Consider the following 18,503-nt stretch of genomic DNA (forward strand, 5'->3'; position numbering starts at 1 on the left):
TAATATAAAAAGTTCTATATGTTCGTGCAAGAGATATAGCGTCCACGTTTTTGAAATAACATAACAGAATATTAGTAAACTTTTGGATATGACTTTAGAAGCCTAGTAAAAAAGATTTTTAAAATCTGTAAAAAATTACTCTCGTGCATCTGTAAACGTGCGAGATTGAAACACAAACTCACGTCAGATGTCATTTCTAAAAGTTCACAAATATTTTTTCATGCAATTCTTATAGTGGGAACCTATTTTATTTTATGTGTATAAATTGCAACTTTTTATATTAAGCAAATATATTGTCATGTTTGTTAAAATTTTAGTCGGTAATATAGTACAGCTTTTGGATCTCCTTAAAATAAATCAAAATTAAAATTACAATAAAATAAATATGTAAATATTGGCAATAAAAATTGTTTTAAAATTATTTTTAACTTCTTTCCATCTTATATAATTACAGTTTGTCAAAATAAATATTTTTCATATTTACAGAATGTAAATACTATTCTTAATAAATAAAAAGTTATAAGTTTTTATAATATTCTCTTAATAAGTGATATTTTATAATAATTTATGTACAATATTTTTTATAATTGATTAGAATATAAAATGGATCTAACTCAGACTCTAATTAATCCTAATAATATATAAAATGTAAAATTTTTTTATAAATTATAAAATTTATATTATTTATATTTATAATAAAATATTGATTATATAAAAATATGTTTTTCTGCATATTTTTGGCTTATATATACTGATTTATGTTACGTTAAACATTCTGAATGTTAGTTTCGCGCATCACATTCGGCGTGATTTTTTTTAATGCCGATGTGTCACACACTCTGATTAACTCTAATTGACGCGCGCAAAATAATTGAGCAACAGCGCGATATCGCGACACCATCGAAATCAATTTTGCTTGTGCAAATCTGATATACCAACTAATTATACCAATCGTGCTTCCGCAAATCCGCGCACACATATATTGTCTTTCGATGATGTAACCTCACATGGAATACATTGTAGAATGATAATATAAATATGAGCACAGATTCATTTTCCATTCAGTTGTTGAATTAATCTTCGATACACCGTTGTTTATTCTTCTGTCACTAAACTACAGAAAGATGAAGAGAATCGCGCTTCTGGTTTTAGCTCTCGCCGCTAATGTAAGTGCAATTTATTATTTATCATCTCTATGATAAATTATCTACATTACGATAATATGTACTATCTATATTTTTCATTTATATTTACACCATTTTCCATTTACATTTTTTCTTTCTTACTTTGTTCAAATAGAACAAACTAAATAAAACGCTTCATATAATTTGATTATCTCGAGCAGTATTTAAAATATATAAAAACTTTACAAAATAAAACTTACGGAAAATTTAAAATATAAAAATAAATAAAAATATGTGTACATAATATAAATAAAAATTTTTCTTATTTTGTGCTTCTATTAGTACCCTTTTTTATATAGTATGTTATAATATAAACTTCATTCCTTTATTACAATTGTCAACAATAATAATGGCATAAAATTTTAGGCAATTGCAGATGAAAAAGAGCTCTTACAACAAATAGCGGAAGATTTCGAAACCGATGTATCAACGGTAAAAGAATGTGTGAATAAAGCTGGGATGACTATTAGTAAGTGTATGTTTAGTATTTAAAATTTATGAATATATAAGTTAATTTATAAATAAAAAAAAAAACTTTAGCATTTTTAGAATTTCCTTTACTATATAAATTTTATTAACTCTTACAAATTCTTTACTATATAAATTTTATAACTCTTTTTTTCTCGTGAATAAAAAACAAAAGATAATATAAATAAATCTATTTAAATTTATACATTAAAAGTTTGCTTTTTTGCAAACATTTCCATAGAAAAATACATATTCTTGATTTTCTGCAACTGAAAATATTTTTCCATAACAGAGGACACAGATTTGGCAAGCCAAAAATGGGATGAAACCAAAAATGGTGAAAAGATTGACAACGAAACTAAAGAATCTATTATGAGATATGGTCGTTTTATAGTATGCATATTGGAGAATAAGGATATGGTAATAATTTCATACATAATATTAATTATTATACAAAATTCTTTTAATTTCTTTTAATACACAAATTTTTTTAATAATTACAAACCAACTGACTTTTTTTATATGCATAATGTAAAAATTTGTTTTAAATTATTAATCTTTAATAATCATTTTAATTAAATTACAAATCATTTCTATTGGAATACAATGTTAAATATTAAATTACATAATATAATTATAACAATCTATGACAATTGGAGCATATGATTGAAGTGGATATATTTTGTAAAATGTGAATTTTTTTGGATTAAATAGTTTTTCCGTAACTTTATATACAATATATACATATATACAATATATATATATATATATGTATATTATGTAAGATATATTACCCGAGAAAAAATGAGTCAATGGTCAGATGTAAACATACATAATTAGATATAAAAGGATCTGATAACATATATAATTTTATATGATCACATATTATGTAATAATATTTGAAATTTAGCACGATATGATCTTATCTTTATATAATCATATTCGGTTAGATTTGTTTACATATGGGCGAATATGGTTATATAAAGATATGATCATATCACGCCATTGTTCAGATGTTATTATATATGATTTAATTCCTGATACAATCTCCATATAGGAGATTCAAATATATTGATCTGATTGTAGGAAAATTGGATCAATTTGATTATACATTATCAAATATATATATATATACATATATATATATATATATATATATATATTTAATTATGTCATATTTGATTATATATAATCAAATTATATATGATCATTTTATATCTAATTGCATTTCATCACATTTGTTTAAATAGGATCATATCGCACCATTTTTCGGATATAATTATACATATATGGCCAATTAGATATGATCATATATAATTACAATTACAAAATATATTTTTTTCTCGGGTATACAATAATATTCAATATATGATATCTCGATAATATATATATATATATCCATAAACACAAAAGAAGTCACATTCGTGTAAATATTAATAAACTTTAATAACATTTAAATATAAACAAACTTTTATTACACATAAATGTTAATAAAAAATTAATAAACTATGCATACAAATAAAATTAAATGCAATTAAATTAAATCTTTAATTTAGTTTAATCTTTAATTATTTAAATATTTAAGTATTTAAAATTGAACAAAATAATTGCAATAATTATTCTCTTACATATTATTAATTAGAAGACAATACATGTAAAATTTGTTCATTTTTTATCGCATTTCTTTTCAATAATTTTAGATGAAAAATTCGAAGCTAGTTTTAGACAAAATATTAGAAGGAACCGAAGACGAACAGAATGCGTCAGAAGTAGTGAGCAAGGAAGTTATAACGGAATGCGTAAAATCATGTAAGTAAAACCTTAAAGTAAATAGTAAATAAATAAAAGTAAATAAATAAAAACAAATATTAATATATTTGACATCGACTTTATATTCTTTATAATATAATATATAACTTTATAATATATTTCTACATAATTTCTATATTGTATATAATATTTCTATTAATTTCTCTTTTTTAAATTTTTCAGTAAACAGAAATGACAAATTAACTGAGGAAGAAAGGGCGCTCGAATTTATAATTTGCATAATTCCTCAGGAGCAAACAAAAGATAAAAAATGAGAAAAAAAAATTCACGAACATTATCTACATCGAAAAAAATCACGATTCTCCGTACAGTGCAATGATAATATCATAAAAGCAAAAATTTCAAAATAAAATATCTTTTTTTCTCTCTTCTTTTTCTTTTTACACTCTTCTTTTACAATATTCTTCTAAACTCACAATAAACTTTGTTGCTTATACACTATGTTACTCTAATGTTAAATAAAACCGACTAGTTCAATATTTGATAATTCACTTATATAGCCCGTAACATATATTAATGTAATAAAATTAATTTAGAAAAATCTATTTTGAAATGCAGCAGTTAAAAAAACAGAATAAAAAATTATCACATGCTGAATTCCTAATATTGTAAGATTTATTGAAAAGATAATTTTTTTGACGTTTAAAAGTAAATGTACTATAATTTTTTTAGTTAGAAGTACTATTTAAAAGGACGTAATAGAATAAATTTCATTAATTTATTGAAGTCTAAAACATAAATCAAAAATAAAAAAATAAAATAAATATAATGTACTATACATATGTATATTCGGTGAATAAACTTTGACGATTTTTAAATGCACATATGCATAATTTTATTACATTATGAATGTACACATTTTAAATCTATTTATCTTATGACATAAAATGCGTCAGATATCTGTAACCTTTTTAGTCTTGCAAGTTAGATAAATATGATTGAAAACACAACAGCCATAAAAATATATTAACTGATAAGCGTAATTACTAGTCTTACAGCTTTACTTTAAAATTAAATTTAATTTAGTAGAAGATTACAGAACACAATTTAATTTTAATTTTATTTTTTTAAATTAAGTTTTAATTTAAATATAATTTTAACATAATATAAAAAATGTTATTGTTTGTCAATTCTGTACCTCTTTATCAGTTATTATTATCAATGTGTATTTATTATTTTTTTATACTAATGAATAAAGACAATTTATTCATATGTACACAATTTATTGTCTTTATTTAAAATTTAATATATTTATTAATATATAATTCACTAATTAATACTTCAATGTAAAAAAATCTGGTTGGATTAATATTTACAAGTAAATGTATAATTTTTGCCAAAAAATAAAATTATAATAAAATATAAAATATTTTATCGCAAAATAATATTATATTTTTGCAAATATCATTTGAATAAAAAAAACCAATGTTGAAAACATAGAATTCATCATCGCGTGTTCATAAAAATCGTTTAAAGTCACTTATTCAAGATTTACGAACACGGGAAATTCCCGAAGTGAGACATGAAGATAACAATTTTCCTCGATTGCCACATATTTTTTTCAACACATAATATTGATTTATTTATTAAAATTTTCTATAAAAAAAAATTCCAATACTATGAAATTCAAACTCTGCACTATAGATGTTTTCTTCAAACATTAATTCCTCTAGACAATTCAAGATTTTTTTAAAAGTATTATTGAGCAAAATTTAATAATCAACATTATAAAAATGTCGATTATTAAATTCTGATCAATAATAATCGGCACTCAAATAATTTAAGAATAAAACATAATAAAATTGCGAGAAAAATTGCTTATATAATGTAATTATTAAAAATTCTTAATTTTTTATAAAAACCTTTAAATTACAAATAGGATATAAAAATCTCGAATTTCTGTCATTAAATAACAATCAGTTTCCCTGTCTCTGTATAAAATTATAATATTTTAGGTCGATTGCTGAATATGTGACGCAAATTGTAGTGTGATTTCTGATCAACGTACATGTTTAGTACATCAACCGCAAATATATAACAAGATTTTTCCTCCTACCTTTTCTGTATACATAACAGAGATAATATTGATGGCAAGTTTCCTATAACGGTTTCTCGTGGTCGACGATTGCCACATTTAGTGCTTGTACGAGGTATATAAATAGGGGTGTTGGCGCATCACTGTCAGTTCACGACGCGATATCGAAAGTGTCCTATCAGTGAAGTTAGAGATCATGAAATTCCTTGCGCTACTCGTCTGCCTGATGGCAATTGTCGTAAGTGGACCCAAATATATTATTATTAAATTACAATTTTTTACAATTAAAATATTTATATTATTATACATTTAAAAATACATATGTATTTATTATAAATATATTATATACGTATATATACAACACATACATTTATATATTTTTATTACAATTTAATATCAAGTTTGTTATAATATACTTTCAAAATTATCATATAAAATAGACTTTTTTACTACACGCTTTGTTTTATAGTTTATGTAACGATATTGATTTTAGATGATTGCCTATGCAGATACTATTGCAGATGAAGCTTTACATGGAGGATCGCTATCTGCTACGGATGTGCAACAATGTTATGAAAGTGCAGATCTGACAGAAGGTCAGAAAGTTACCTTTCTTATTTTTTCACTTATATCATAATTTTTTATTACAAATTCAAAAAATAATCTAGAAAAATTGCAACATAAGTGCTGCATTTATTGAATATGATATGGATATAATAGTTATTGGTGAAGAAACATTATCTAATTTTCATTATTTACATTATTTAATTTTCCTTAAACTATAAAATTAGCGATAATTATGTATATCTTCAATGTTCTCATTAAGAATATGACGAATTCAATATGGCGAATATTTACACATCACAGTAAAGTAATATTTTGTTTCTCTATATTTATTACATGCACTAAATAGAGAACGATCTATATTATCGAAACGTCTTTCTGACAAGATTAATTTTATAGCCTATGTCGAATGAACGAGAGTTTAAAAATCTTAACACCTATTTGCATTAACAAATAATTTCAATGACAGAAAGTGCTAGTTTTAAATTAGCATTTTCTATCATTGAAATTACTTATTTTATTTATTAAATATAACATATAATGAAAAATATCTAAATAAATTTTAAAAAATAATGACGTCACTTGTATTTTGTAAATAAATAAATAAAGTTACAACAAATATATTTTCAAATTTAAATTAGTCTTTTGTTTTGACGTATATGAAGTTGGTGCCTCATTATAAAAAATTTTTAAAAATAATTCATAAAAAGACAAATAAACAGCATAAATTTGCAAACAGACACAGAATGTTTAAACTCTACATATTTAAACATTATAGATAAATTGCCGAAAATCTAAACAACCTGAAAGACTTTGTTTGTTAATTATTCATGATTTTAAAGAACTGTCAACTCTTTACCATTATCATAATATCACTCCATCGTTAAACATCTTTATAGTTAAGAAATTTTGAACCAATTATGTAAGTTACAATTTAACACATTATCTCTTCTAAATAAATTTTTTTTTTATTAACTAGTAAAATTGTAAGTTGATTTTTAATTATTTCAATACAGGTTTCCAACCTATTATTTTTATTTTTATTTTGACGAGTCAACAGTCTGTGTCACTTCTTGGCCTACTAACCAAAGGAACAATACATCAACTCAATTTCTTATAATCAAACTTCATGTTTAATTTTAACCGATTGACTAAATAATGATGTTTGACTTTTCCTAAAACTTCCGTATATGTATTTGCTGGTGTCATTTAATGATAAGTTAATACTTAAAAACCCGTGCTTTTTCTCATCTGTTTTTGTACTTTTGCGCTGAAAAAAATCATAAAATTGACCGAAACGTACGTTAGTATAATAGATTAATTTGTTACTTATTGTTAGAATAAAATTTTTGCGCACTAATTACAGCGTTTGCTCTTACTCGCCATTTTTTTAAGTTAATTTTATAAAATGATTAGAGTTCTAATTGCCCCCCAAAGAGTCCTCTATCAGTTTTAGAAATAGTTCTATCGTTTAAAGTACCGAAAATAGCATTTAAAGATACGGAAGGCCAATTTCATATTTTTCGTAAGTTTAAGGCGGTATAACTTTTTTGTTATCAACTTTAGTTATTAAGAATAATTGTTAGAACTCTTTGTGGTACTATTAGAACTCTTAACAAAACAGAAAATACTTTTGTGTATAAAATAAAAAAATAAAATAATTATTTTTTGTGGTGTAATAATAACAAATAATTATTTCTTTATAGCTGGTTTAATTACAAATACAGAAATAAAAGATGGTTCTTACAAGAATCCAGAAAATGCGGAAAAGACCAAAAAAAATGGCTGCTTTACGTTATGTATATTGGAAAAGCGAGGCTTAGTAAGTATAATACATTAAGTTGTTGCATAAGACATTCATATTTTTTTCATGAAAATTATATCAAAACACTTTATTAATACACTCCACATATCATATATTCTTCACTTTTTTAGTTTATTTTTAATTAAAAAAAAACTTATACTAATTTAATGTGTAAAAATTATAAATTTATTCTACCAGTACATTTTTGTTAATAATTTTGTCTTATCGTGCAAAAAATAGATTTTGAAAACATTTGTCGTTGAATCTAAATAGTTAATTACTTAATCATATATTAATTAATGTAAAACTTAAAAAATTAAGAAACAATTATTAATATTATAAAGTAGTTTATACTTAACCGTGATATTGTTATTAATTCGGGTCACTTTGAACCTTGACTCTACGATTTTTTAATTAAAATTGATTTTACTAATTTTTCCATATTTTATACATATGTCATTTAGAACATGCAAAAATTACAAATATAATATAATTATAAAGTAATTAAAAATATAATATAATTATAAAGTTATTAAAAATATAATATAATTATAAATAGTAATAATTATTATTTTTTGTAATTATTTTCAGATTGTTGACTCGGAGATTCAGAAGGATAAGTTATATGGCAAAGACGCACATGCTCATTTGAATCAGGCCACGCAAGCAAAAATATACGCGACTGTAGACCGCTGCACTGAACAAGGCAAGAATATACATATTATACATCTATATTTTATACATATATATAGTACATGATTATATACAGTACATGATATATATACATGATTTATATATAGTACATGATATATATACATGATTTATCCAAAATCATAATGTAATACAATTATAAATGAAAACGTAAATGTTCGTTAAAAACATCAAAAATATAGAATAAAATCTTTTCATATAAAATTTTTATATTATACATGTTTTGTACATACAGAATAATTTTTATTTACTTTTATTATTGATAGATATTTTTTATTTTAATACTTATTATTATTATTTGTATTATAATATTATTATTATTTATATTTTTTAGTATTAATTTTACTTACTTTTATTATTTTTTTGACAATTTGCCGTCAAAAATTTTATTTTTGCGAGATCATAAATACAAGTTGCGTTTAGATGCATACTGCCGCCATGTTTTTCCAAAACTACTCGAGTGATCAGACTCTATCTTCTAGAAACTTTTTCGAAGGCTAGTTTTCGTGTTGATACGTAAATAACGTAATGGTATTGCTGTAACAAAAATTGTATTATAATTTTTAGACCGCATCGTGTATGTTATCAACTTATCAGATTTTTTAATTTTTCATTTAAAAAATTTAATTAACTTCTTTAATAGTATTTCAACTTTTATGAGATAACTAAACATACATAACATATAAAATATGTAAAAATAATTATATCATTGTTTTATTTAAAATCTAACAATAATTATGTTATTGTTTCAGTTAAAACAAAATTGGATCTGTGTGACAAATCCCTCGAGCTTCTTACGTGTCTGTGGAAAGACTTCATCTAATCTGATAAAATTATTTCTTTGAAATCGTATAATAGATATATATATAGTAAAAATATTAATATTATAGTAAAAATATTAAAGACATTATAATTAATATTTAGATCTTTAATTATTATGCTGTTATCAAGATTTTTTAAAATTCTCACAAACAACAATTTTCTAAAAAATGAAGTTAAAATAAACATTATACATACATTTTATTCTAGTATTTTAATTTATTTTTATATACACAGGGACCTGTATTTAGAACGCATTTTTATCGATAAAATTATTTTACGTATTTATTTCTGAAATTCTATAATATAAGTGAATTATATACTAAATGCTCGTATTTATCGATAAAAACGCGTTCTGAATACAGAATATTATTTATAATAATAATATAATAATTATAAAATAATTAAATATAATATATTAATTATATATATATATATATATATATATATATATATATATATATATATATATATATATATTAATATAATATATTATATTTTTACATATAAATAATTATTTAATATTTTATTAATAATTATTATAATAATCAAATCATGTCCAAATAAAATCTTACAAGTTAAAGTTTAATAAGAAAGTTTTATAATTCAAATTTGCGTGATTTGCAAATTATTCAATTTCGTGGTGGTTCTATTTATAATAAAAAAACCAAATTAACTTTCACATAATTTTGACACACACTCAAGATCAAACTAATATGCCTTTTTTAATATATCTTTTTTTCTTCCTTTAAGCCAAATAACTTATGTCTGAATTTTTTTTCTGAAACCTCTTGATTTGTAGATATTTGACTACATTAATTAATTAATAAATTATTGTATATTGATTATATAATTAAAATAAAATATTTTGTATATTAAATTATACATATATAATAATTTTTAAATTTATTTTTTTCGTATAAAACAGTTCATTATCACATTTATCGGCAATGATAAACTGAAATTATTCCATAGATACCTCATCAGGGTTTCAAAAACATTCTGGAAGGATTAAAAAAATTTCCAGAGCAAGATAAAGATTGCAATTTAATTTTCGACAATAGTTATACAATCAGATAACAAGTATGGGCTAAACGTACTCATCGATTAGTTGGATACTGCGATTACAATATAATTTTAGAAAGTAATAAAAATACAGTTAAAGAAACTCTAGTATTTAATTTGCTGTTAATTAACTTAACTTAAATGGAAGTGGCCTATTGCATATTTTTTTCAAACAATTGATAACTTTTATGATAATAACAGAATTGATGGCTATAAGTTTAACTGCAGAAACACAATTACATATTCTTTCTAATGTGATGAAAAAAGTATTAATTATTCTACATTGAAAAAATTAACATGCAATATTTTTGTACCTAACTTCGGAGATCTAGAAACTTTTTTTTCACATCCAACACTTAATTATAACATACATGAATTATTAGATTTATATCATATGTTAAAATAAGCAAGAAATGTTTTAGCTAATTACAAAATTCTCTGCAGATAATAAAATTGAACAGAAATATACATACATAACTGCGTTGCATAATATTCAACAGCAATTAACATTAAAATTTAAAAATAAATTAAATGTTTAATGTATCAACTAGCAACAAAATAAAATGAAAGTAAAATATGATGCCAATACATTAAGTGCTTCTATAGTTAATGCAAATATTTAAAAAATATTAAAAAAATGAAGATGTATACTGTAGTAGGTATAATTTATTGAAATATTAGTTATTTGATGTTTTAAATAACTGAAATTTTTAAATAAGTTGAAAAAGGTTTCAAAAAAATCGCTTGGTTTACTTAAAGCACATAATATCTTACAAAACAAACTATTTATTCAATTTAAGAAATAAAGATAATAAAGACATAATAAAATTAAAAAGGAAAACCTTTATATGTGGGTTTGAATTAGCAATAAAATCGATTTTGCACATAGCAGAAAATATTTTTAATAATTTTAAACAGATAATGATACAAGCACATTTTAACCCACAAATTTTCACAGAATTATTTAGAATTATTTTTTACTTATTACTTGCAAAAATTAAAAGCTGACATGGTTACAACAACACAAATATATTACATTGGTAAAATTATATATCACCAGTGACGAAAATGATTAAGAGGGTTTATTATTACTCGATCAAACTGGTTAACAGGTCGTTATATTGTTATAAAAGTTTAATACACGAACAAAAATAGAATTATATCTCGTGACATTATATTTATGTTTCTGAATTTGTACTCTTTATAATAGATGGATTAATTTTTGCATCAAAAAGTGTACACAAAATAGTGATGGTGATAAAGAAACAAATACAAATTGAAACATTTAGATTGACAATCAAATGTAGATAAAACCTACAAAGAACAAGTACTATCCAATATAAAAATTTAAAATGTTTTTTGTCAGTTTAATTTCTGATATAATTACAACAAGAGATTCAAAGCATGAAATAGATTATTTGCAATGAATCGAATAAATTAGAAATAGTTGATTTTACTGCCTATTTAAAGCACAATATCAAAATTTCGAACTTAAATACATATATAATTTATTAAATTATTAATTACGATCAATCTAAATGGAATTACAAAGCATTTCGATATTAATTAATTGATTAAATTTAAAGTTAAAATTGTCATTAAAATGGCAACAATAGATCAAAAAAATGATCATAAAATCACGTCTTTTTAACGTTTTGAAATGTCGTCATCGGTCTGCGACTTAGGTGCGTCATTTTTACGTCATTATATCACGTCATATTTTGCCTGAACTGATCATATTTTGACGTTCAAATGTCATATGAGTAAATCTTTACTTTAACGGACACCTCGCCGATGACCTTAACTTTGACATATGTTGTAGAGGGTACACTCCTAAGTAACACATGCTTCGAATTTTGCGGCGGTGTGAAAAATTAAGAAATAAAATTATTTTAATTCAATTACCATAAATAAAAAAATTACAATAAATTATTAACAAAAATTTATAATATCTCTCTTTTATATTTTTATATAAATATTTGCAATATTTTGACACGCCACATTTAAATATGCATTTCTATTAAAATATATTTCCATAAACGAAACAAACAATAATATACGCAAGCAAGTTTTAGGAAATGCACTATTTTTCACATTTCAAAAATCACTATACATTGACATAATTCAATTCTTTTCGCGGAAGTATAAATTTATATTAAACATTAATCAGAAATTAGACGTCAATACATCTTTCTTAGTATACTTATTCACTTTAATAATCTTATAATAAATTATTTTTCTGGAAATATGAATGCAGCACACCAATGTTTACCGAGTACGACGACTGAGAAGAATTCTGTCTTACAACTTTACGCAAATATCCAGAGTGATAACCTCGGTAATACGTAAAAATCATAACAGTTTTATCATCGTGTATAGTATATAAATACCGTACATCAAAACATTAATGGCAGTTAATTGTTCAACAAGCGAATTGACATCACAAAGTATATCACTCAAAAACGTGTAGAAAATAATTATAAAATTATGAAAAATCATCAATTACTATTTGTTTTTTGTCTATTTCTGACCGCTGTAAGTATTATATAATACATTCAATAATGTATTCAATATAGTAAGTATATTCAATGTAAGCAAATCATAAATATAGCTTCATATAAATTAACAACAGAAAAAGTTTAGATTACATAACATAAAAAACTATATAAAAAGATTATAAATAGTTTGTCCTGTTCCTAAAGAGAAAAAATTGCTCTAGAAGACAATATTTTAAATCTTATAAAACAAAATATTATTCAGAACATATTAATAAATAAAGAATCATAAATTCTTTTCCGAGATAAAAGATAAAGAAATTTTCGTGTTTTTTTTTATATATACTTTTGATATTAATTTCTTTTTTAGTCTCTGATTTTGCTAATTTTAGTTTTAATTTAATTTTATATGTTAATTTTTATCTAATTTTAACTTTTCTAAAAATTTTTTAATTTTATCTTTATTAAAATAATATAAAAACTATTTTACATTAGTTAAATTATTACTTTAATTTAACTAATATTATCTATTTTTGTTATTATTTACTTCATTCTCTCATCTCCATTCACTCCTTTATTTAAATTTCTTTTATATAATTTTTTTGTTAATTGTTATGTAATATGTATATTCTATTATATATTATTATAAATATATTCTATATTTGTTATAGACAATAGTGCTGAGCGATGATTTCACAGAGGGAATGGCACAACTTTTCTCAATGTCAAAAATCGACGTACAGATCTGCATTAATAAAACAGATGTAAAAATCGGTAAGTTTATTTGGTAACAAAAATTGTTCTAAAATTATTATAAATTTCTTCCTATCTTATGTAGCAACACTTTATCAAAATAAATGGCTTACATCTTACATATAATATTATATTGTGCAGAGACTCCATAAAGATCGAGATTAAAATATAATGTGTCAGTGTGGTTGAGAGAGTAGATGAGGAAAATTTATATCTGAAAATGCTTTACATTGAAGAGTTATTAAACGCGAGCAAAATTGTCTTCTATAACTTGTTGAAATCGCTGACTTAGAAACAGATAATTTACAGTTATTGTTTACATATCTTGACCCATTTAATCTCTAGACTTTTATCACATATTTCTGCTTCTATTAGATTTTGATTTGATTTTCATATAATGTCGTAATTCTAATATTTGAATTGTGATTTTAATTTTGCGATTACAAGTTATATTATGCGATGTGAAAAATATGTCAGCAATTGAATTTGTAGTAAATTATAAAAACAATTGAACGCTTATGACTCTTTAATAAAGCATTTTCGGACATAAATTTATATAAACTTTATTTACCTGCGACATATTAATACATTATATAAATTTGGTTCTGACTTTTACGAACACCCTGTATAGAGTGTAGCGAATCGACAAACTTTATCAGCGTATGCTAAAGGTCATTCTCCAATTAATCCGTTTGTACTTAATTTGTATTTTCTAGAGGACTTCAGGAGAATGGATCAATTAGTAGACGATAGTGTTGAAACAATAGATATTGATAAATCAGCTTTAAAAGTCGGTTGTTTATTTGCCTGTCTGTTTCAGAAAAAAGAAGTGGTAAGATTCAAAAAAGCAATATTAATAATAAACATATATTATATATCTAAATTATATATATATATATATATATATATATATATATATATATAATATAATATTAATATAATAATATATATGTATTAATAATTCATGTTGGATAATTACTTCTTAATTTATTTAATTTACGACTTTCTTTGTGTATGTGTTTAATCATTTAAGTATTTTTAATTATTTAATTTATGTATTAATAATTACGCATTTTTAATTCAAATAATTTAAACAATATTATAATTACATATATTTAAAAAAATCATTAATTTTTTTTATATTTAAATTTGTTATTTTTATATCTACTATTTTCGCATTGTATGTAAATTCTAGATGTCAGACGCACATTTTAATGAGAAGAGACTTAAGGATTTTTTTATTTCCAATTTGATACAACAAAAAACAAGTAAGATTACTATAGTGAACCAAATATGTGACACATGCATTGATCGAGGTAAGTCAATTAAAATAATCAAAAATTAATTATGTAAAATTCGAAAAAGTTAGTGTGTAACATAAAATTGATAAAAAATTTATTTGAATTTATAATGATAAAATTGCAGTCATATTAGTAATTAAACATTAATTGTTATAATTTCCCAATAGTAGAAATTTTTAACTTTGCAACGCTGCAATAATTTGCTATTTTAACGATAAAGTGCTAGTTTACTATATCATAATAATTACATTCGTATACATGATATTTCAGTTAGAAGCAAAACTGAAGCGTGCGAAGTGACTCTCAGATTCATTCTGTGCTTAATAGTGGAATGGAAATCTGGAAAATATGAATAGGAATATAATAAGATAAAATTTCAATATTAATGAAAAAAAAATTAATATAATATTTAAAAAGAGAATTGAATAAAAATCAAGAATTTAATACAGAATGTATTCTTTATAACGATTTAATCTTTTCTTTGCAAAACAGCGATCATTTTTGAGAAATTACTTTTCGCTAAAGCAAAATCAACATATTAAAATAAAAAATTTTATAGAATAAAATAAATATTTATACTGATATTATAAAAAATGCACTATTCGTTATTATTATTATTTGCCATTATCCAGATGGTTAAAGCAAGTTTATCCTAGAACTTTAAAGCCGAACTTAAAGCCGGGGTTAACTCAAAAGCATGGCAATTATTCTAATCGAGGGTAAGAAGGAAAAGTTAGGTAAAGCATTAGATGCAAATGTTTGCAAATATTGTGTGATCGATAGTCTCTGCGGGTCAAAGTTTCGCGACGTATAAATGAAATTACAAAATCAATGTATATTGCTTCTTTTATCACATATATATATATATATATATATATAAGAAAACATATATAACAAACTTAATATACATATAATATATTTAATACATTTAAATTAATATATATATATATTATTAATATACAATATATAACAAACTTAATATTCAATATATTTAATATATATATATATATATATATATATATATATATATATATGTGTGTGTGTGTATGTGTGTGTGTGTAGAATTATATTATAAAATGTAAAAAATTAATAAATATTAAACAACAGTGCATAAGCGATGTATAAAAAATAAATTAGAAATTAAAATTTCGATTAAAAGATATTTAAACACAAGAATGCAGAAGTATTAACAAGAGATAAAAATAAGTAAGATTATTATGTTTAATAATATTTTATAAAGTTCAGACAAAAAAATTACTGTATCTAACGAAATAATAAATATATATGTACACATATGTTACTATATCTATATGAAATTATTTCTCAAATAAGCAAATCGCGAATTATTGAGGGAGCGCCGAGAAATCGACTTTAACGAGGGTGAGAGAGGGTTGCCGCGGTGGCATTAATATAATTCGCGGTGGACTGCCTTCCAGACGATGACCGGAAAGGGGAATGCCACGCAAATTCCACGTTGAAATTAGCATCGCTCGGATTCCGATCTGTAAACCGTTCTAAGTTATGGTCGAACAAGAGGACGCGATCCCGCATGCCTCGCCTATGATCTCTCGCAGTCAATGTGCACGCATATTCAAACCTAAAATGGTGAATAATCACCCGGACTTATTGCAACGGAGTACCCCGTTACGATCGCTTTAAACCCTTTATACGATTCATGAATAAATTGTATTTACAATTTTAATACAATAAAAAGTCCATATTTTGCACATTATTTATTCGTGTATTTTGTGCTTTAATAATTGTATAAAGAAGCGTTGCTTAAAATTGTCCTTTCTACAAAAATAAAAATAAATAAGAATAAAAAGAATTATAAAAAATATAAAATTTAATTCTTTTATTATGTATTATATTTTAATATTAAAATTATTATATGCACATAATATTAATTAATGTTACTTATATAATTATTGTTATATATCATTTTTATACATTAAATACTACATTAAATAATTATATATATATATATGTGTGTGTGTGTGTGTGTGTGTGTGTGTAATTATTAATTTTCTTTATACATTTCAAGTTTTATATAATTATTTTAATTAATCATTTTTATGGACGTTTTTATAGACATATTTTTTGCATATTTATCTATGGAATATATTTTAGAGTTTTAGCACAAAAAGATCCTAAATAAACATTTTACTAAAATTGCGTGTGCAATTTATAAGAGAAGACACGCATGTATGTATACATACAACACAAAAACACATACACACACTTCAATATTCTAATACAACGTGGCATCTAATAAAGATACTATAAACTCCGAACTTAGGATCATGGGATTATTTTGGAAACTCTCTCACGACGACAGTATAACGCAAAGTTCTCCTCGTAATAATTTGCCGAGCGCGTCCATTACGAGCTATCATAAAATTAAGAAGATGAGAGCACGGTTAACGTCCTCGTCCTAACTTCCCATCACGCGAAAATTTCGGCAGAACATCGCCAACGCGTATTTATAAACTCACATCGTGACAAGTACACATTAATGGGTTTCATACAAACTTGATAAAGTAAACAATAATAAATCGGAGATAAAAATTATTCACTATTTTAATGTTCAAATTTTAATTGTTAGAATTTTAAGACTGAACACTAAAACATTCTTAAGACAAGAAAGAATTATATTATTTCATGTGTATAGTTTAAGAAAGAATTATATTATTTTATGTATATATAGTTTCAAATATTTATTTTCTGTTTTTGCAATTATTGTTTTAATTATCTGTGTGTCTAAACATACGTATATGTATATTAAATAATAACATATACGAGTATATAGTTTATACTTATATAAATTTATATAATATACAAAGAGGAAATTATTTAAGACTTTTTCTGAAAAAAAAATAACTTAGACAATTAATTATAAATTTATGTTGCTAGCTTAAATAATCTCTAATGATCTTGAATTATAAATCAAATTTATTTCAGCAATTAAAACTATTAAAAAATATAACAGTTTCTTTTATTGAAAAAAAAAGAAATGTATCTTTACATATTTATTTTTATTCAGTATAACTTTAATTATTTTGAATTATCCTAAGTAGAAAATATTATTTTTTTATGTTTATATTAATTATTCACTATTGGACAAACTCAACAATGTATGACACAAGATCTATACAAGTTTTAAAAAAACACAAATATGTTACCAATTTTCAAAATGAATTCTATTGAAAACAAAGCTTTATATAAAAATTTTATTATACATTTCGATTTATTTTTGCAAAAAAAATTATTTTTTTTATTGTATTATATTTGCTCACTATATTTCACCTTGTACATAAATTAAGTGCTCATTAAAATAAAATAAAATATTAATTTTATTGAAACTTTTATTAATGTTTTGCTCTATTAGCTATGTAATAAAATAATGTGTAATATAATTCTAAAATCTTTCTGTATTTAATTTAACTTTATTCAGTTAAACAAAGTGCAGATATA

The 18,503-nt window shown here is 22.9% G+C and overlaps 4 protein-coding genes across 6 annotated transcripts in view; 3 read left to right on the plus strand and 1 right to left on the minus strand.

The window, feature by feature from the left end:
• Spri (Src homology 2 domain-containing protein sprint) overlaps positions 1–18,503 on the minus strand; it is a 328,447-nt gene that overhangs the window by 303,801 nt on the left and 6,143 nt on the right. The window lies entirely within an intron of this gene.
• Positions 1,018–3,961, plus strand: LOC140668602 (uncharacterized). Its single transcript, XM_072897769.1, has 5 exons — positions 1,018–1,166; positions 1,551–1,653; positions 1,945–2,072; positions 3,353–3,461; positions 3,645–3,961. The coding sequence occupies exons 1-5, from the start codon at positions 1,125–1,127 to the stop codon at positions 3,734–3,736; spliced, it is 474 nt and encodes a 157-aa protein (XP_072753870.1). The 5' UTR covers positions 1,018–1,124; the 3' UTR covers positions 3,737–3,961.
• On the plus strand, positions 5,660–9,619 carry LOC140668729 (pheromone-binding protein Gp-9-like). The gene is made up of 5 exons (XM_072898013.1): positions 5,660–5,755; positions 6,011–6,113; positions 7,788–7,903; positions 8,477–8,591; positions 9,349–9,619. The coding sequence occupies exons 1-5, from the start codon at positions 5,714–5,716 to the stop codon at positions 9,417–9,419; spliced, it is 447 nt and encodes a 148-aa protein (XP_072754114.1). The 5' UTR covers positions 5,660–5,713; the 3' UTR covers positions 9,420–9,619.
• LOC140668727 (pheromone-binding protein Gp-9-like) lies at positions 12,870–16,761 on the plus strand. 3 transcript variants are annotated; one of them, XM_072898011.1, is made up of 5 exons: positions 12,870–13,015; positions 13,647–13,749; positions 14,445–14,560; positions 14,924–15,044; positions 16,362–16,761. In XM_072898011.1, exons 1-5 carry the CDS (start codon positions 12,968–12,970, stop codon positions 16,436–16,438), a joined length of 465 nt encoding a protein of 154 aa, XP_072754112.1. In that variant the 5' UTR covers positions 12,870–12,967; the 3' UTR covers positions 16,439–16,761. The 3 variants fall into 3 exon arrangements, with proteins under 3 accessions (XP_072754112.1, XP_072754110.1, XP_072754111.1); XM_072898009.1 differs by having other exon boundaries at positions 16,466–16,761; XM_072898010.1 differs by lacking the exon at positions 16,362–16,761 and adding an exon at positions 15,300–15,480.

The sequence above is a fragment of the Anoplolepis gracilipes genome, chromosome 8, assembly GCF_047496725.1.
Source record: "Anoplolepis gracilipes chromosome 8, ASM4749672v1, whole genome shotgun sequence".
NCBI lineage: Eukaryota > Metazoa > Arthropoda > Insecta > Hymenoptera > Formicidae > Anoplolepis > Anoplolepis gracilipes.